The 21,458-nt window shown below is 38.3% G+C and overlaps 2 protein-coding genes across 4 annotated transcripts in view; one reads left to right on the forward strand and one right to left on the reverse strand.

Annotated features, from left to right (window-relative positions):
* Positions 1 to 8,119, forward strand: part of astn1 (astrotactin 1) — a 371,670-nt gene extending 363,551 nt beyond the window's left edge. For all 3 annotated transcript variants that reach the window (XM_072440945.1, XM_072440947.1, XM_072440948.1), the window contains one exon: positions 6,214 to 8,119. In XM_072440945.1, coding sequence (XP_072297046.1) covers positions 6,214 to 6,451 — 238 coding nt within the window. In that variant the 3' untranslated portion in view covers positions 6,452 to 8,119. The remainder of the gene's footprint in view (positions 1 to 6,213) is intronic.
* A 1,294-nt stretch (positions 8,120 to 9,413) lies between these two features.
* Positions 9,414 to 21,458, reverse strand: part of pappa2 (pappalysin 2) — a 47,557-nt gene continuing 35,512 nt past the window's right edge. Inside the window, exons 25-27 of the mRNA XM_072440943.1 lie at positions 19,753 to 19,824; positions 14,863 to 14,961; positions 9,414 to 9,599 (exon numbers count right to left, since the gene is read on the reverse strand). Coding sequence (XP_072297044.1) covers positions 9,480 to 9,599; positions 14,863 to 14,961; positions 19,753 to 19,824 — 291 coding nt within the window. The 3' untranslated portion in view covers positions 9,414 to 9,479. The remainder of the gene's footprint in view (positions 9,600 to 14,862; positions 14,962 to 19,752; positions 19,825 to 21,458) is intronic.

The following is a 21,458-nucleotide window of genomic DNA, read 5'->3' on the forward strand; positions in this document are numbered from 1 at the left end:
CATGCTGAACAGCCTCGATGCTCCTAAAGACGCAGACTCTCAAGTTAGCTAATTAAAATGCACTTAAATACACTGCACTTTAACTAAATTAAAAGCTAGGGGGTGATTAATACTAACACGTAATAGCATGTTGGTTTGGTGATACAAAGCATTCAAGGTAAACCGGTAACTTCAGGACACATATTGTCTTAATAAAACAAGGACACTCAAATGTGATGGATATGAATTATTTTTTTCAAATGCATTACACAAATTATATTCTAATCTATTAATAGTATTTTAAGTGGAAGGGCATTTTAGTTAGTATGTCAGTGTTGTCCTAGTTATAGAATGTAGACCCTGAGACACCCAAGGGACACGCTAGGATTCAACTTAAACTGAAGATCCTGGTCTTTTGGAGAGCTCGGGTTCAACTTGGTTCCTCTGCTCCCACAATCAAGTTTTACTCCTGTCAGCTATGAAGTGACTTGCATAGTTTGGTGCCGCCTATAAAACATGTGTTCCTAAACTAATGTTGTGAAAAAGTATTGGTAAAATGTTTGAAAGAAGTGAATTATAGCCAATGTTTTAAAAGGTTAGAGAAGTTTAAATAGCAATTCAAGAGTCTGTGTAATTCCTCATTCGTCCAGGAGTCAAATGGTAAACAAGTAATATTGGTTTCAGGTTAAACTCAGTGTAAACAAAAACAGGACTGGTTAATATCAGGAGGTTCCGCTGGTGGGTAGGACTTACTCGAGTAGGATAAATATTTGAGTTCTCAGACTAGATCCACAGATTGAGAATGAATCGTCTTGTTTTTTCTAACACCAGATGTCCAGATGAGTACAACTGAAGCCTTTTCTACAGAAGTAAAGAGTAAAGAAAACACAAAAAAACTAGTGGCTGCACAGTTTACTTCCAACATCAAGGAGGTTGTGGCAGAGTGGTTATCTTCACTACCTTTCAGAACAGGGTACCACTACTTTTAATTGAGTTGACCGAGTGCGATAACAGGAGTATCCTTTATTATTCCAGTCTTTTCTCTGATGTCCACTCAATTTTTACAAAGATTTACCCTGCTTTGTAAGGTAGACTGACCTTATATTAAATGAAAGTGGGCTTCTGTGCAAACTATGAATTAACATGACATATTATTGCATCCGGATTTCTCACTGACTCCTCCGCATCTCAACTAAATAAGCAAATTGTGGTTTCACCGCTAGCACCTCTATAACATTTGCTTAATATTTTGACATGGCCTGTCACTGATACGCCTTCTTTGTTATTTATCAGACCGTTTTGTTTTTCCTGTTTCTATTTAATTGTTTTCGAGAAGCATTCAGAGTTTTGTCTCGACGTCGCACAAGCCACAAACCACAACTGATGAGACTGGACTTAATACTTTCACGCTGCCGTCTCCCCGAATCAGTTTAGTCAAAAGAATTCTCCCTTTTCGCCTGTCGTGGATAGAGAGGTCTAAATGCAAGATTTCCATTAGCATGTCAAAATATAGATAATGTGTTCAACTCTTGGCTCATTGGAAACATCTATCAGCCAAGGCAAAAGTAATATTTAAACAATATAACCGATCTATGAGGCTTTATCAATCTTGTGGCTGAAAATATTCCGTTCTGTTTTTAGAAGCGTATCCGATCTCACTGACGAGACTATTTGGCATAGTTATCGGGACATTTTTGTGGACCTCTTTCATGCATCATTGCGTGACATTTTTGAATAAAACCATAAACTCGGTGAAAGCATTTTCTGTACTTGACACTTCTAACTCTCCAGAGGCCCAGATCTTGTCGTCAGTTAAAACTTGTTGCTATTTTGTTGACTTTGAAACACTATCCTCGCCATTTTAAAACCAAAACCCTTGTCCTTGGTTGGACTTTTCAAACAACCCAAAAATATTTCTGCGTCTTTATTCCAGTTTTGTTTTTACATGACCCCCACCTCCCTTCAATCAGACAACTACTTGAGGTAATAGTATTGTTATGGTTGGATTTTGTCCTCAGGAAATCTCCAGCATAATCATTACAGACTGTTTGCTTTGTCCTTTGGGCTTTTTATAGACACAAGAAAGACAGAAATATACACAGCTAACACGAGTGCCCTTAGCTCTGGCTGCAATGGTGATTTATTAGTTCCTGTGATACTTGAGTGAAGAAAAACACTTCACTTTTGACATGAAACGATATCAGTTTCTAGTAAAAAGTATCTTGTCATCACTCTCAAGCCGTGTTCTGTGAAATAACTGGCTGTGCCATGGTGAGCTCCAAGAATATTTAACAGTACTTTTTGTGTTGTGTTGTAAAACCTTGGGATAGAGTGATGAACAACATTCTACAAATTGAAAGGCCTTTTTAGCTGCTCATTTTAGTGGCACAGTGGTTAAGACTCGTGAGGTTTGATTCCCAGATTGTGTGTGTTGATTTGGTGTTGAGTATCGAGCCTTTTCCTCTAAGTATCATCCGTAATATTAAATGTAGTTGGACATTTTAGTATTGAGACTACACTTGTTCTTGTGTCCGTCCATGGATAAACCCATCGCTGTACAACCTAAACTGTATGTATAATAAAGCACTTTACCTCTGTCAGATCACCACTCTATCCGCCCTCCGTCTGACCAGTTACACATCTGCCTTGTCTTTGCTTACACATAAACCTAAACACTACATTACAAGAACTGTGCTTAAAGGTGCACTATGTAACTTTTCTGATGGAGGCTTGTCTTTGTGCTTTGCTTGGACCGTTTCACAAAACGGCATAAAACAGATCTATCTTGAATGTATCCAGCTGATTGTACTGCTGCTCTGGTGTCTTGCTGGCTGACTTTCTTTTCTCCATCGAAATAGATACATTTAATGCCAAACTGTGGAACATTCCAGCAAAGCCACAAGATTTCCATGGAGATGTGCATGGTTGTGACCTTCCATCTAAAAAGTTACATAGAGCATCTTTAGGTTTATTCTTTTGAAAGAATCAGTCGCTCAAACATGTCATCGTAACATCTTTTATGATTTTGTGTGTGTGCATTGGAAAAAGTTTTTTTTTTTTTTCTTGCAAACCGTCTTATTTAATTGAAAGCATGTTTTTCTCCTCTCTGTGTCTTAACTGATCTCTGGGAAAGATATGGACTCAACAGGAGCTTAACAAGAGGAAGAAGTTGATCATTTGCTTTGATACAGCTTTCATGACATCATCCTTTTGGCCCGGGTCAAATACAGGTGTACATGTTGTTTTGGAAACTCGCTGTTCTTCTGCATAACAGTCTTTTTATCAGCTCTTTATTCCTCAGCCTCAGTACCTAGGGCATGAACTATCACCATAGCGTTTGTGCGATCTCACACTATGTAATAAATGTCTTGAATGGCATGAACGTGCGTAGCCAAAACCACACTAAAGTTTCATAAGTGTCTCTTTGAGGGCTGCTGGTAAGGGGTCAAACCTTTTTCCACTTTCGTACATGTGTAAAGATTTATAGTGACAACTCTAGCTATCTGGAAACCGTGAATCTCTCATCTGCTTCCCTTTAAAAACGAAAATAATAAAGGCGCTTTATTTATTTGAGCCAAATAAATATTCCAGCTCTCTTAACCACAACCATTTTGTGCAAAACATTGACGTTTCAAGAGATCCTTGAAAAGTGAAGTGAATGACACTATGACAACACCAATATGGTATAATTCATTATATTATTTCTGTTTCGCGGGCAGGAAACATACCAGACGTGTTGTGTGTTTTGTTTCACTGCTGCTAGGAACTATATGTACAGAACATGTCCAATTCAAAATAAGCTCTCTGTCCAAAAGCAATTGAGGTGCTATCCAGAGTAATTGCTACAAGCAGTGATGGAAGGTCAGATTTGTCTACAATGTGTGTACATTTGCAAGGTACCTTGTTTGACTCAATGTTCAAAACAGGAAAACTGGTCTTTAATGGCTCACAGTCTAATCCTCTGCCATAAAAAAACACCATTTATCAGAAGACGTGAAATGGTTTATCTTAGAACAGCAGAGGAAGTGGTCCGGCCCTGCTTAAACCTTGTATCACCATCGTTACCTTTCACTTCATCTTTTGTTTTAATGGCGTGTGCATGCTTCAATTAGTGTCAAACAAGGATAGCACATATTACTCACTGCACTCGAGGGCCTTGTCCAGACATCACGTCAGCAAGAATATTTGTATTATATGTTCAAGACTCTGTATAACACCCACCACTAAATCAGCACTAATTGCATGACGTTAACCTTGTCTTACCTCTGGACTTGCTCAGGTACTTTTGTGATATATTCAACATTATTTGAATCTGAATTAAGTTTTAAGTTGGAAATGTGTGCTTCGTTCGATAGATAGATGACACTAATGATGACAAAAATCTTCAAGTGTATTCACAAGGGATGATGCCTGTGCACACATAAAGGGAAAAAAAAAGTTAACGCTGGTGATTTGAACCTCTGTAGTTTCAAAAAGCAGTGTAACAAACATATTAAATTAAATAAATCAAGAATTGTGAGGCCAAAATTGTGAAATGGATCGCACCGTTTTTTATTATGATGTATATGTGGACATTTAGTCTTGTCTCGTTCTCATGGACACTAATCTTAAAGTCTCGTTGTAGCCTTATAAAACCACTCTCGATCCATCTGTGACCTGCTTTTTCTGATGCCCTCTTTCCTTTTTTCCACCGAGGTAAAGGTCACGCCTGTCATAGAAGTGCTGAATTCACTGCAGGCTCAACCTTAACATTTTGCTTGTAAATTGTATTAAGCCCATGTCTTATGAAACCAATAGTCGCGCCTGCGCCTGTGATGTCATTTTTCGCGAGCGGCTTATGGGGAAAATCCGAAGCCTGGGTCACAACATGAACAAATAAACGCTCTTTGTCCACTCCACTTGTGCGGTTGTTAATTTCCTCTTAACTTGCACATATCGAGTTGTAGCCCGGGTGCTCCCATGTGTCATCAGTTCATCAGTATAGCGTGTTGTGGCTTTACAGTGACGCTCCGGCAGACTTGTGGTTTGGCAGGACCCGGGGGCAGCTTGCTGTATTCGCAACGGGTTTTGGCTGAACGATGAGACGCTGTGACTGGAATGAATGAAATCTGCCATCCCTTCCACTTTAAACAAATGCTTAGCAAACATCAGCTACATGGCCTTTACAGACTGTATTACTTATTATACTGTTACTATAGACAGTTACTATACTGTCGCAACGCGTGGCGATTCTTCAACTAGAATGGTTTGGTTTAAAAAGCGTTCATGAAATACTCTAATTAAAACAATTTTTCATCCCAAAGATGTGTCATTCATTTGGGCATTGTGTGTTTTGGGTCAAAGCAGGAATGTGGCCGTAACTGTGCACCTTACTTGGCATGCTCTCCCCAGACAGGCAGACAGCTCCAGTGCCCTTTACTAATATTTGTATTACTCCACAATCCATATTTGAAAGAAAAGCAGGCACAGTTAAAAAAAAACACTCCATCTTTTATATTTTTACTCGAGTGACAAATGAGCGACTTTCTTTTTGTTAATTTTTAGTTTTGTTTGGATAAGACGGCAGTGTTTTGCGACTGTCGTCCTCATAAATGATTGGATCATCTTGAAAAAAATGCATTTTACCAACACAAAATGTTCACTCGAGTAAAAGAAAAGTGTATGCTCATTGTATAAGAACAACATATTCAACTTTTATCCCGGTCTCAATGTCCATTTTGAAAATAGACAAACACAAGGACAACAATAAAGTGGTACAGTTGTAGTTATCATATATAGCCATACCAGTTTTTCCACATCTTGGACTGATTTTGAATTGCCCTGCATCTTATAATTGTGAGTGACAAACATCTGCCTGAGCATAACAACACTTCACTGCCTATATCATCATCATCTGCCATGTCTGCAGTGGTGATACAGTATGCCCAAAATATTTTGTTTGACTTGTTTTTTCGAATTGACAGGCAAAAATCAGGGTCATTCATGTACTCGTGGTCTTTAGTACTCATGTGCTCATCATCAGGTCAGTCATACTTGAATCATCTTTAACATGTTACACTAAATGCCCTTCTTAATACAACCCTTGTGATTCATCAGGGCTTAATTCTAGCACGGATGATATTTGTGAACCACTTATGAACATTCCACACTGTGTAGGCCTGTAAACTCAGCCTTACATGTTCAAAGCTTTTCAGTGTGGCCTCAGTAATCTCTTGACTCTCTTCATCTCCTCAGGAAAGCGGGCTTGATCCTGTCCCAGCTCAACGAGCTCTCTCCCTGGTGTAAGGGGCTGCTGCAGGAGCCTAAGATCGGCCTACGGAGGATGTCTCTGAAGTTTCTGTCCTGCCGCTACACGGACAGCAAGGCGTTTGGGCTTAAGTGGTCCAACATGGGCCAAGACGTGCATAAGGCCTGCGATGAACAGACGCTCACAGTCATGTACAACGACTACGGCGAGCCCAAAGAGATCTAGGTGTACACTCTGTTTACACACAATAAAACCAAGAGGTGTGTAAGGGTGGAAAGGGGAAGACTCTCATTCGAACACAAAATATAAACATTCATATTACAATTAGCAGTGAAAAGTAGAGTTTGAACATGAGGGGGGGAATCAGTTTTGAATGTTTCAAATTGCACTAGTTTACTGCTCAGTACAAAGCATTTCACTAGACGACCAGAGTTTGCAGGTTATTCTAATGATACAGAGGTCCTGCCCAATCCCTTTTGGTTTAACCTCATTTTAGTAAAGTAACACGCTGTGTTTCTCCAACTGTGGTACCATTGGTGTTACTCAAGGTCCTCTTCAGTTCTAGTCTAACTTAGAGCAGAGTTTAGGGCCAACCTTTTCTGTTCAAAGGGACCTGGGGCCCAATCTCATATCAAATGCATTACAGTATATTTTACTGATTGATTGGCCCTCAAGAAGGTTTCTACTTAGGGCTCCCGCCTTATAGTTAACCCTTTATATTGCCCCGCAGGAAAGTTATTTGACTGATTCATAATTAAGAATCACTGACTTTTTTGAGTAAATTGTATCTACTTTTTTGCTCTTCTTTGAGTTAATTTACTAGTTGGTAAATACTAAACCTTGGCTTTAGTACTAATTTATTTCAGCCCTAAATTAACCCTGGGATAGTCCTCTTATAGACCCGGTTAAGATCTGGTGGTTCTCAAACAGCCTAATCTTATCTTTGGTGGTACTTTGAGTGAAAAGTCCCATTTTGATTTATCTATCCTTGCAAACATCACCAACAAACAATTTAAAAACAGCATTGTTTGAAGTGCCAGCCACGTAAAGGAATGTGTCATAGATGAAAAGCTCATTTTATTTTGCTCTGGTGTGCATTTTTACATGCAGTAACTGAACAAGGCGACTTCACTCCTCTATTTACCGCTGTAGTGTAGAAATACTTTTTAAAAACATGCACTTTTAGCTTCATTCATTGTTTTACTGTACATTTGATTAAATGATATCAAAAGGTCTGATGAGGGTAACTATTACATTAGCTCAAGTTAACTCAATAACCTGAACAAGGAAAAATAGAGACATTAGTTGTATACTTTAAACATTATGTAAATAATAATTTTACTAATACAATTTATTGAATGTAGTATTCAATGTTTTTCATGTATACATTCAAGTAATTAGCTAATTATGCTAACAGTATTCAAGTTTACGGACATCCAGCTTTTCCCTTTGAATACAGCTTCTGTGTGATCATTTCATGTGAGTTTGTTCAATTCTTTTTTTATCCTTATAATGCCAATGAAAACAATGAAAAGGGATACATCATTTATTGTTCTGTTTAGCAGTGATCTGTAAACTAAAATGTCATGCTTGTAGATTTTGTATAGACAGCAAAGGCATCACATTGTATTACAGTGTTTACTCTTGTACATAAATGTGTTTAATACTGTATGCTTACACAATGATAATATTGTACCAATTCTAGTTGTAGTTCTCTGTTGTAATAACCGTTAGAAGCAACAAAATAATGAGCAATCCATTTTAGAAGTTGACAAATGAAAGTTTCTGGGTTGCACATTTCAGCTGTTGCATTGCATGACAAACAAGTCTTTCATGTATCTGACCGTTAGTGGCTTTTTCACTTCTAAAATAAAAATATATTGGTGAATTTGGTCATTTGGATGTACTTCATGCGCACTATTGAATCTCTACCGCAGCAGCAGAACCACCATCCCCCCTTTTGAACGTGCGTATAACTCATTTCATGGTGAGAAAATCAGAACAAATGTATGTATTCGGTGTTGGTACTTGGATTTTATTTAATTACATCATTTATACATGTACAAAACCCAGCAGCCATATTCAAATAATAACACAAACAGTAATTCGACAAACAGGACAGTTAACTATGCATTGTAAGGACTGGTAGAAAGCAGCTTTTTATATACCTTTTATTGTGTTAAATAGTACATACATCATCAGATAAGTTGTGATGTGATGACTCTGTGTAGATTCACTCCTTCTCCAGAGCTCACCTGCACCTCAGCCTTTATCGCTGCCAAATGCATTCAGAAGTGCTTTTATTATGACAAATGAGAGTGCACATCCTCTTAATACAAACACGAAAAAGGCAATGACAAACCGTGATATGTGAACAAGACACATTTTTATGTTACGTATACACCTTCATCTAGATATTTTCGGCTAGACTAAAAGCTACTATTGAGAACGCTGTACAGTTGAACCTATATGAGCATAATTACTAGCTTCATGAGGTAATATTTGTGATATTTAAAATGTCCAAACGCCAGTCACTTGTTTTTCAGTGAGAAGTGACTTATTTCCTTCATAATCATTTGATTTGTGTTTGGTTTTTCAGGCACTGCCAGGTCCTTTTCATTTCTTCATCTTGAATATGTCTTTGAGTCACATAAGTTACATTCAAATTCACTGCAATGTGTTTCTTTAAATAGCACACAAACCAAGTGTCAAGATTTGTCTCCTAAAATTGAATTATTCGCAGCCACCGTCTCCTGGAGGGAAAATTAGTTATGTAATATTGAGGTGGAAGGACTCAATTACAAGTACAGATGAAAATAAACGAATAAATATCTTTTAACAGTTTTGCTCAGAAATAAAAACAAAATGTAACCTACAAAAAGATTTTGGAAATTGCTTTATCTTTTATGACTTTGTACCGTGACAAATTTTACAGCAATCACTAGTGCTATCTACTTGTCAACAGAGGTAGTAAAAAGGCCATTTTATGTTTAAAATTAGATTAAAACATAGTAGCATTATTTTTTTTTTCTTTTGACATTGTTGTTTTGGATCCACCTCTGTAGTTCAAAACTGAGAAATGATTTGGACAAGATAAAACCTCTTATGATAATTTACTGAAGCAGGACCTGTCAGACAGTGCACCAAACTTGAATAAGTCTTTCCCCATCATTTTTGCTACATGCCATTCTGTCTTTGGAGCTGTACAAATCTGATATGTTGTTAGTGTATTTGTTTGTTTGTTTTTGTCTCGTCACATGCCCCCGTTAGTGCGGCCCCCCTGCGAGTGCTTGGCCTGGCTCCTGTTCTCCTCGGCGTCTGGGTCTCGACAAGTGCACTCGTCCTGATTACAGTCCGCTCCGAACTGGATGACCTGTGGTGAACAACACAGCAATCAGCCCTGGATATAACACAAGGACATTTGAATGTGTGTCCTGTTAGCCTTAAAAGAACTCTTCAATGTTGGTGTTTGAAACAGTAGTGACATTTCTCTTAATGATATAAATATTTACGTCCAAAGAACCATTATGTATTTTGTGTATTGAGTGGCTCAAGTGGCTTCCACCAACTCAAAGATCTGCATGTTGTCCTTGTGTTGCTTGGCAAGACACTTCCCCTATGGTACCTTTGTAGGAATGAGTTTAAAGGGCGGATTGGTAAAATAATTTTGGTCAGTCTACCGCTGTGGGTGGGCAATATAACAGTGAAATCAAAGATTTCACTGTTTGGTCACAGTCTCAATAATTGTGAATCATTAAATTGTTGTGTTTTTCTCACAATATTTATAATTCTAAAATTTGATATTGTGACATCCCTACTTGAAAGACATCATTATTATGATCAGTTGATCAGTATCGGTTCAATAATCACTCCTTCCTACTGGCTTGGCAAGATGAGTCTAAATCAATAGAGTTTGGATCTAAATAAAAATACAACAGCAACATTCTAAGAAAATATACAGTACCTAAAATATCATTCAGAAATCCAACACTTTGATCATCAATTTAAAGGACGTTTCCAGGGACGAGACCTCAAACTTTCACGTCAACATACTTTCGACTTAATATTAAGGTAAAGCAGCTACAATGGGTCATTTTATGAATAATGAGATGGCAGATGCATAAAAGTAGTGTTTTGGGCAAAGGCGTATGTACAGTTCTGGCTTCAAGTGCTGAGATCAAGAGGAAGATTTATGAGTTTGGTGCTGACGGCTGGAGCGGGGTCTTGAATGGCAAAAACAGAGAATCAAAAACAAATTTACTTGAAGTGACCTGGCGGCTACTGGACAACATTGCCCCCACCAGTCCTCTGAGTGCTGAAAGCTAAGTGCCGCTTAGTAACTCAAGCATGCTCTTCGAAGACTTGTATTTCCTCACAGTTCCAAAGCGCGGTCCAACAGCCCCCCGGAGGCCGATAAAGCGCATGATGTCAAATGGTTCGACGTGGCCTTTTCAATGGAGAGAAACCTTGAGGGTCTTGAGGGGGAAGACAGAGGAACGCACCACTGCAGAGGTGAACGGATGAACACATGTTAAGAATCAACAACAAGAGGCTGCCAGCGCTGGGCTAGGAAGAGAGCCATCACCACAGGCTGCAAAATAAACTCCAGTGCCCCGCAGTCTGCTGCAAGAAATGTAAACATGACTCCTTTGGTCGGGAGAAGAAAGAAAAGAGATAAGAAAGATGTACAGATGAGTAGACACTGTGGAAGAGGCACGACTAGTATTGGAGGTGCAAGATTGTGACCCTTTCTGGATTACTTTTTTTTTTGACACAAGCAGAACTGTGGCACAAACGATTTAAAACTACAGCAATCAGAGAAACTTAAAGAGGACTTTATTTGATCAACACTGTAGAAAGCACTGGAAAAGCACTGGAATTTCAGGTCCACTGCTCGCCTCAGACAATTGCATGTTTGGCTTCGATGAAACTGTGGTGCCAAGCAAATTCCATAAATGGACAATCATCTGCAGCAGTCAATGGTGCGGTGAATTCAGATACTCATGGACCTCTTGAGATACCAGTCAGGATTACAAGGAGAACAAAATGTATGCTCAAAGACACTATCTCTATTCTTACGCTTGATGGTAATATGATTGAACAAGTTCCCCATTACAAATACTTGGGCATCTGGATCAAACACATACATGAGCTGACAAATAATCTTTAAGCCAGATAAGATTTTTCTTTAGAAATAAAATGTGTTTTCCTCTTAATTGTACAGTTAATCCAGGCTATTTTCTTTCAGTTCTAGATGATGGTGATATTATATATATATGCATTCTACAGCAATAGTGTTAAAACCTCTGGACTCAGTTTATCATTCAGCTCTGAGGTTCATCACAGGAGAAGGAAACAGAACTCACCACTGTCAGTTTTATTCTAAAGTAGAATGGCAATCATTGGATGCAAGAAGAGAACAGCACTGCCTTTTGTTTGTGTAGAAGGCTCTAGTTGGCAATTTGCCTGATTATTTATCAAGTTTATTGCACATCAGTTCAGGTATTCACAGTTTGAGGTCTCAGGACATTTTTATCTTACAATCTCATCGTATCAACACAAAGACAGGAAAAAAGGTTTTCCAGAACTTTGCTCCTGTGGAACAAAACACAGAGACTTTTTAAATCAAATTATTTTATGCCATTTAATGATTTTAAAGCACTGATTTTAAAGCACTGGTTAAGGACTACCTTATATAATTTGATCTCATCTTGTATGTATAAATTTGTTTTTATGTTTTAGTTAATTCTATTGAATGTTTTATTTGTGTTTTAGTATATTGTGTTTGTTGTTTATTTTGTGTTTTAACGGGGTATCCATGAAAAAGAGAACACTGGGTTTTCCCTGTTGAATAAATAAAATGAATGAAAAATGAATGAATTGTCTAAATTTATAATAATATAATATATAATATAATTTATAAATTTGTGTTTGTGTACATTAACAGATTGAGAGATAAAAGTAATGTTTAGGTGCTGCCCGGTGGTGGAGTGGTTAAGGCACAGCACACATGCCAGGCTCCAAGTGCAGCCGGCCGCAGTGTCGTGAGTTTGAATCCCAACTCTGACAGTTTACTGCATGTCTTCCCTTCTCTCTCTTCCCCCATTTCTCACTCAACTGTCCTGTCTAATAATAAAATAAGATTTAGGTATTTGACTCTTCATTCTAATGTCATTTATCACGGCACACCAGCAGGGGTTGGTTTTACTACACAGAACTGACACCATGCAGCCAAGTTGTTGGCTCGCCCAAAAAGCATTAGAATTAACTGCCTGTTTATGGCAACATTTTTGAAAAGAAATAGAAGTGATAAAAAACAAAACTCTCCTGTAACATTACCCTTATTTTACTGGTTTGGCCTTTTGCTGGTTAGAAATGAAGCCAAATTTCGACAAATGAAATAAAGATTGTGCTCTCATAAATGGCTGAGAAAGACACATCATTTGTCTTTGTGTTGGCAAATAATTGAATCCCGCCTCCGTCATCTCTCATGAACCAATTATTTTTTCTTCTCAGCTCTAAATAATAATAATATGCTTTACATTTGTAATGTACTTTAGTCATTGTGAAAAAATGTGGGGTGGACTAATGAAGCGAGGCTGTCCATCTGCGCCCTGATTAGTAGTGGTAGTACCTTTGGCCCTTTCTTAAATCATTTCTCCTTGGGGAGAAATAAAAGTAATTCAGATTCTTAGAATTATGTCGCTTTAATAATTTCTTCCATCTTCCATTTCCTGTTAAGTCGATTATGTCAAACGATTGAACTATTGAACTAAACTAGTCGGGATGACAAGGATTTTCACATTTAAATATCCATTCATTTTCAAGCGCTTGTTCTGTTAGGGCTCGCGGATGACTGGAGCCTATCCCAGTATCTTTGGGCCTTAGGCGGGGTACACTCTGGACAGGGGCCAGCTCGTCGCAGGGTTACCACAGAGACAGAGACACAGACAAACATTCACTCAATTTAGAGTTGCCAATTTTGTCATAATTTTGTCTAACGCATTCATGTCTTTGGATGGTGGGAGGAAGCCGGAGAGAACCCACGGTAACACGGGGAGAACATGCAGACCACACCCAGAGAGATCATGTGATGTTGTTCAAACCCACGATCTCCTTGGGAGGCTCTGCCATCGTGCACCCAAAAAAAATCACCAAATTCAACCATCAGTTCTGGCCTTCTTAATTCGACTGGACTCTACATATTTTATTTTAAACAAAGATTAGGCACTGAAATCATAGTGCATGATAAAATGTTTCTGAGATGTTTTACAGACAAGAAGGTTAAGTTACAGGTCAGATCTGTGGAGAGGCGAGATTGCACACAATTAGAATCCAAGTGTTGTACTAAGCGCATAATTCCATACTATAGAATATTCCAAGTCAGATCATCTCCATGGAAACAAGCAGGTGGCGGTCATTATGCACTTTCATGGTCAAAACAATCATGATCAAAATATTTACATAGTTGACGCGCCGTTCAGAAAGAATTTCACTTTTGTCAAGTTTTCTTTAAAAGTGCAACCGGTTTGTTTCTGCTCGGATGCTTTTATGTCCACTTTGGGTTGAAGTGCTCTGAAAACGCTCCAGTGAACTGTTTGTCCAGAGGCTCTGACCCCTGCTTTCTACTTATTATTCATCTCGTTCCTCTCATCCATCAAAAATATACAGCAATCACAAACAGTAATCAGGGCAACATGATACGACTGCAACTTTCAACAACCACAAATAAGCCGACCACACAGAGCTTGTTAGACACTTGCGTATTAAAGATTGAACTGTAAAACCTACAAATATGACCTGGTATTTTTGGCTAATGAGGGCTCTAAGAACTAACATCTCAATTTTGTTCAAAACAGACATGTGCATTGTTGTTGGAAATACTTTAAATGAAAAGGCTAATAAAAGTGTTTTCTTATATACTATAATGTTGAGCCCATGTAAAAAGCTTGGGCGTATGTCATAACTGCTGTACTTAAATTAGATTTGAGGTGAAAAATATAATTACACAATTAAACAGATGCTTTTGAACAATATGAATTATTAACTGAAGCAAAAATGGTCATAGCTCGTACCTTGTGTTCTGCTTTGTAAACTGATTCACGTGAGGTTCAACAATGTAGATATTATATAATTTAGTATTATATAACAGGTCGTGTCAGTTAAATACAAGCATCTACAAACTAAAACATAGTCTATTTGCTTCTCCAGTCTTAATAATAAAAGGTGTTTCCGTGTCGCTGCTACTTCACTGTATCAAGTTCGGAGCAGCAGAGCAAATCCAAAACATGAGCGAGCTGAAAGTGTGCGGCGGTCGGGTGGTGAAAATCTGCTTATTTACAATTTGAGTGGAAAGCTGGAGGGCACAAGTCTCCTGTGTTGTTTTAAGTAGAGACGAGGGCCCAGTCGTTAACAGCAGCCAGAGGAAAGGAGCAGGGATTTCTGTTTGTTTGTTTAGAGCTGGTCTCCTGTGTAGCACCGCTGCAGCCGCACCAGAGACCGACTTCTACTACTGTAAACAGGAAGGATCTCGCAGCAGCATCCAGCCCCTCCGCTCAGTGTGAAGTGCAAGCCAACAGACGTTTAGCCCTGTTTAAGTTTAGACGTGAGTGGATAAGTGGGTTCTAATGGCGTACCTTCTTGCTGGAGAGCGTGGACGGGCAGCAGTCCCCTCCGTCGTATTGGCAGTAAGCGCGGTTGTTGATCGTGTCGCACCAGTCGTCTCCTCCAAAAGGCTGCAAGGCAAACAACACTCGGTTAAGCAAACAGCCATGTATAGTAGGCAATGCACTAAGAGTCTATGACAGCATATTAATAGTTTATTTTAGCATTTTACAATGATTCGTAATAGCGTTTGGTATGTGGAGATTGGTACGATCTAAAAATGTCTCTACTGTCCTAAGTGGACAATTCAGACATAGAAACGCATTCCGCCATTTATCTCCATGGAGATGTTATTGCGTGAATGTTTCACCCTTGTTATCTATCTAATGTTATCTATCTTGCATTAATTCAAGTGTGTTTATTGTTAAAAGAAATACCTTGATAAACGTTCTCGCCTCTCCACAGATCTGACCTTTGATTTGCCGTTCAGTGAAACATTCTAGGCAAAGCTTCTTCACGGAGAGAAGCAATTCATCTAAATTCAATTCTTGTAAAGAGACTTACAAAAGAATGCACACTCTGTGGAACACCCTTTCCTCTGCCTTAACATTAATGCTGAGCCTTTAGTAGAGTTGAGGGTAACGCATTAGAGTACTCAAAATACTTTTTTACAGTAACAAGGAATGTAACGTGTTAGTTTTCTGCACGCAATCCCAGAGCCAGGTTTGTTTCTCAGCCGTGGAGAGGGAGAAAGAGTCGCAGCAGCAAACACTTTGAATCCTGCGTATTGTGCAAATAGGGAGTCTTGTCCTCACGCCAAAGAGAAATAAACTTTCAGATGCACGTTTTGAAAAACTTCTCCTTCGTTATAACCACTATTTTGTAGCTGAGGAGTAAATGTAGGGTAACGGTGATGTGGTGAGTTTGATTTAAATAAACTGCAGGCCTAATACAAGCACGTTCTGTTGTTGTGCGTCGGTGCAATGCAAAAGGATTGTTGGCATGTTGGTTAAAAATAACACAAATTAATTATTAGTAACGGAAGAGTATTCTAACGCGTTACTTTTATAACACAGTAGCGCAGTAACTTTTCCAGGGCAGAGATGAGGTAATGTTACAAGTTACTTTTAAAAGTAACACTACCCAACACTGGCCTTTAGTCTTTAATGTTTACTGCCTGTAGCTGTCTGGTCTTCCCAAAGAGTAAGTGGCTCTGACATTCAGTCGTATGTTTTATTGCGAGGATTTCCTCTTTGTTACAAACACATCATGGACCTCACAGTCAGCCACAGGAGAGCCGTTGTGCAGGTCACGGCTCATGTTGAGGTTAATTAGGATTTACATTGCTTTCCGACCGCGAATACCAGGCTTTGAACTCAGACGCATACATCCATGAAGACCGTTAAACCAGCAAGAGTTGGCTCCGCACCTCTGTCCCTACAGGGCGTTTAAAAGGTCAACTGCTGTATTACTGTATATAGTGGCTTCTTTCAAAACCACTGGTGAAAGCATGCAGATGTACAACACATCAGGGCTACCAGAAAATCACTGCTTTCTATTATTGGGATCAGTGATTTTAACTGCGTACTGATACTCTATAATGTGTTCACCCGCAAAAACACTTTCAACACTTAACACACATTTATCAGTCTTAATAAAGCCTGAACAAAGACATAATTCATACTGAACAATTACTAACCCCTAGTTAAGTAGTTGCTAAGACTAACACATTCTTAATAAAATATATGTTCATTACATGTAAGTCTTTGTTCATGCTTTATTAAGGTGTAATTATTATACGGTGGTACCGTATTGACTTGTTTATAGCAGTTTCCTATTGGCTTTTCTTATACACTCAGATTTACTTTATTGTTTTATTAGTTTCACGAACAACAAACAGATTATTTGTCTTTTTTTTTTAAACAAGGAGGAAGTTAAAAGTCTACAAAAGTTTCAACGTTTTTCCCCTTGCAAATACAACTAGAGCCATATATTCTGTATGACTTTACAGAAAAAAAAGATTTATGTCAAATATAAAAGTCAGAGCAAAATTAACACGACACTATAACATGATCAGTAGCTTCTCTCCATAACTTCAAATGCTCCAGGATGATAGAGTATAGATTTACCATTGATATAGGACGATATAATAAAACAGAAACAGTAGATATAATAAAACAGATATAAAACGATATAATAAAACAGAAACAGTAGCTGGTTCCCTGCTGCTTGAGCTGTCATTTCACAGATTTATTAAATGATTGGACGAGGACCTAACACCCAAGGGAAAAGTTAAGGCAGTGGCATCTGGAGCGGATCTGGCCCGGCGCAGAGGCAGCACATGTGGTCGGTTATGATAAATTACTGCGCCATGTCGGACGCTTGGTCAGGAGCGACTGTTTCGCCTAGCAACATTCACGGGAAGGTGGAGAGGGAAAATGCAGCGCTGGCACACAGCATCAGAGCTTTAACACTCAAAGACATCAACAGTTTATGTGTTCCATTGGTAAGGCCAGCCCAGTCCAAACTCAACAGGGAAACGCCAAATGAAACAGATCTGGATTCATGAAGGTTTTGAGATTAGGCAATTATGTGTTTTAATTTGCAGGCGGCCAAAATACACTTTCTTACTTACTCTCAGTCAAAATAATTCATTCATTCATTTATTTTACACAATCCCTTTCGGTTATTTGACTTTGAGTACCAGGAAATTCTGTTTCTGGATTGTAATTGTAGGATAATAATTGTTTACAAATGAGCTGAAGATTTATCACCATAAAAACAAAGACCTCTGCTCTAATTCTTTTGACTTCAATTGTTTTTATATATTATTATTTTATATGTACAATTAACGTTGCAAAAGAAGATGAATTAGGTCAACTTGACAACATTTGCGGATGGAAACGGTTCTGTAGGAGTTTATTGTCTTTGCACATTGTTCTGCTGCAGTACATCCAGAACTCTGCTGCTCGGGTCCTGACTAGAACCAGGAAGTACCATCACATTAGTCCTGACCAGAACCAGGAAGTACCATCACATTAGTCCTGACTAGAACCAGGAAGTACCATCACATTAGTCCTGACTAGAACCAGGAAGTACCATCACATTAGTCCTGTTCTCAGGTCTCTGCACTGGCTCCTGTGGCTCAGAGAAGAGACTTTAAAGCAGCTCTGTGTACAAGTCTCTCCATGGCCTAGCACCAAAGTACATCTTGGATATGTTAGTGCCATATGAACCATCTCGGACTCTGAGGACCTCAGGGACCAGCCTCCTGCTGGTGCCCAGAGTCAGGACAAAACATGGGGAATCTGCGTTTCAGTTTTATGCAGCTAAAATCTGGAACATTCTTCCTGAAGATGTGAGACAGGCTTCTACTCTGACAATGTTCAAATCTAAGCTAAAAACTGTTTTGTTTAGCTGCGCATATGACTGAAACAATTTTATCTTTGCACTCTTCTCTTTTGTTTGTGATTTTATTAGTTTAGAAAATCAGTTGGAATTTGATTGGTATTTCTGTTTCTGTAATTTCTTTGTGATTTTGATGCATTTTTCCTGCTGTGTGAAGCACTTTGAATTGCCTTGTGTATGAAATGTGCTCTACAAATAAACTTGCCTTGCCTTGCCTTCTGTCACACAAAGACTAAAATTAAAAAAAGTTCTCTAAACATTTATAGCACGTTTATGGGAGCAAACAATGTGAAAGCATTTATTAGACAGAACTATAGCTCTGATAGAATGAGCAGATATACATAGTCGACCAATCAGATAATCATATTTAGCTTCTCTTTTTTTTTCAAATATTAATGACTGAAATATTAAAGGTGGTATGGACGATTTTTCGGCGATTTGAGAACGCAGGCGGAAGTGCGCATGCCACTCCCCCGTGCGGACTGATACAACACACACGTGCGTTTGTTTATTAGTACAACGGAGCGCATCGCATCTCTCGTCTCCCGTAGATTTCTGTCCACTTCTGCGTCAGCTCGAACTGTCTTTCTCCATCTTCATTTTGCCCCTTACACTGAGGGAACTATATTATGATAGATCCATGCGCTTAGGCACGCGGAAACGTGGGCACGAACCGCACGCGGCTGCAGGTGAGCAATAGGTGCGTTTTATGATTGATACGTGGCAGGACAAATGATTCATCCACGCCACGAGGAAATATGATAAAAAATTTGCTGACAAAAATCGTCCATACCACCTTTAAGTTTTAATTTTTGATATTAAGTTACTATGAAGTAGGGATGGGCATTATTGATATATATTAATCTTTTTGATATATTTTTTGGAAAGCATCCCGATAATAATAATCAGGCAATATTAGTATTAGTTGAGGTTAATTATCAGACGAATGTGAAATGTCTGTAAAACTAATCACAAAAGTGCATAAATATCGCCTTATACCCTCATACCCCAGATTTCTTTGTTAAATGTGTTCTATAAACGATGTACCTGTATCAAAATTGAGCTTATCATCAAAACAACATTCATAATATTATCTATATTTGATGCACCGTACTGTCCAACTCTACTATGAAGATGAGAATACTAGACCCACTGTATCTCGTTATCAAATATTTTTATAAACCCAATGAACCGAATCACCAACAAATCAACTTCAAGGACACAGTTTTCACGTCCGCGCCTCGTAAATCTGCCCGTCGGACAGCTCCCATAGTATCAAGAAAATAGAGGCTCCACGCTTCACCTTCATTTGACACAACGCGCTGACTGATGGTGCATATTTCACTCTGATATGGACTGTGAAAAGATGAATACACTCTTATCTGTCAGACATTGCTTTATAGTCAGAACTAATACAGAAACTCCTGCTATTTTTGACTGAAATGTGCTGTATTATATAAAAGGTGGCATATTTCTGGTCTTTATTTGGCTTTGAGAGCTTGCGAGCTTCTTACCTCACATGACTGGATACAATGGATGCGTTGAGGGTCAGGGAACCACTTCATCATTCCTGTGCACACTATGCTCTGGAAAGATATTAAAAGTAAATAAAAGAAGAATGTTTAAAACTACAGAAATATTGTTTAAGTAATAAGTACAGCTATGTCGGTACCACTTTATTATAAAGTTGCTTTATTAAGGCTTTTTTCTAGCCTTAATAAAGCCAGAAAAAAAGATTTAACTCATCATAAACAAATCATTTATTGGATTTATTTAAGATTAGTAACTACTTAACTAAGAGGTTAGCATTAAGGCTCAGTGCTATGGTGTTAATTAAGTAGTTACTAGGCCTAAATCATCTTTCATTTGATCATAAAGAATTAAGTTTTTATTCATACGTTCTTAAGTCTAAGTGTTACCGCTATGTCTAAGTGTTCATTTCACAAAACCATAAATAACAAGTAGGTATAAAAGGGTTAGGGTTACGATTTATTGTGAGAAGAAGATAAGATAAGCCTTTATTTGTCCCACAATGGGAAAATTCCAGTTTTGCAACACAAAGTAGGTACAAAAGTAAACAACAAAGAACAGATCACTTATAAAAAACTTTAAAACAAGCTAGTGAAGTGAAGTCAAGATTCAATTGTATATCCTTTTTGTCCTAATAATTACATTGTCTACTAAATAATCATAATCTTGGCATCCATAATAAGAAGATTGTAGTAAATATTGCACATTGTAATCCCTATGAACATCTGATGTCAGAGTTTCTCCCAGCAAAAGCAAAAGGACTTTACTTTGACACCTGACACTGTTTTGCAGATTGAAAATGTAAGTTTTGTAAAGCTTCGTACACACACACTGTGCGGATGAGGTCATGCGTGGGGCGTCTCTTTGCCCACTTTTGATCAGTGGGACGGTTGCGGTCGTTAGCGAATGGTTGACTAGAAAAATGGGCACAGAAAGCAGACACTCCCCCGTGGTTTCCTGTGCAGCGTGACCTGATGCGGGAATATTTTCGAGTAATGGCAAACACAAGCACACATCAGTCCAATTAGTTCACCTTAGATGAAATGGATCTGAATTCATGAAGGTTTACACATTTAGATTGGGCAATTACATGTTTTCACTAATAGAAGGGTAAAGATTGCAGCCAAAATGCACGTCTTAGTTCTACTGTTATTTGTTTGTTTACATCTGACTTTGAATACCAAGGAATTTTTTTGTCTTCCTTTATTTTCATTATTCCAAGTCCATTGTAATATCAAAACTCTTGTGTAAAAGTGAGTTTAAGAAGAATGTCTTAATATAAAATGTATTACCGTTTGAAAAATAAATACTTACAAAATAAGGTTAATTAGGTCATGGCCAACACAAGCACAAATCAATCCAACTATTTGACTTCAACAAAACGGACTGCTTTGGACTGACCACTGAAGAGTAAAATGAAAGTGAGTCATGTTTGCAAAATCAAGGAAGTTTTTATGAAATTGGGTAAGAGGACTCAAAAAAAAAAAAAGAAGAAAAAACAATTTCCTTGAAAGTCTGGCCTTGATAAGTTAAACACTTTAGTCAGATGTGAGCATTTCTTAAAGAGTTTGACGTCACCAGAGACCTCAATCCGCACTATCTGCTGCACTTAAAACAATAACGCACAGGCTGTGATAACCAGGACCACACTGATGGTAACAGCCATGCAGCATTTGTCAGGAGTGGGATC

This window comes from Eucyclogobius newberryi, unplaced genomic scaffold (genome assembly GCF_026437365.1).
Source record: "Eucyclogobius newberryi isolate DKJ021-1_F unplaced genomic scaffold, fEucNew1.0.hap1 SCAF_12, whole genome shotgun sequence".
Lineage (NCBI taxonomy): Eukaryota > Metazoa > Chordata > Actinopteri > Gobiiformes > Gobiidae > Eucyclogobius > Eucyclogobius newberryi.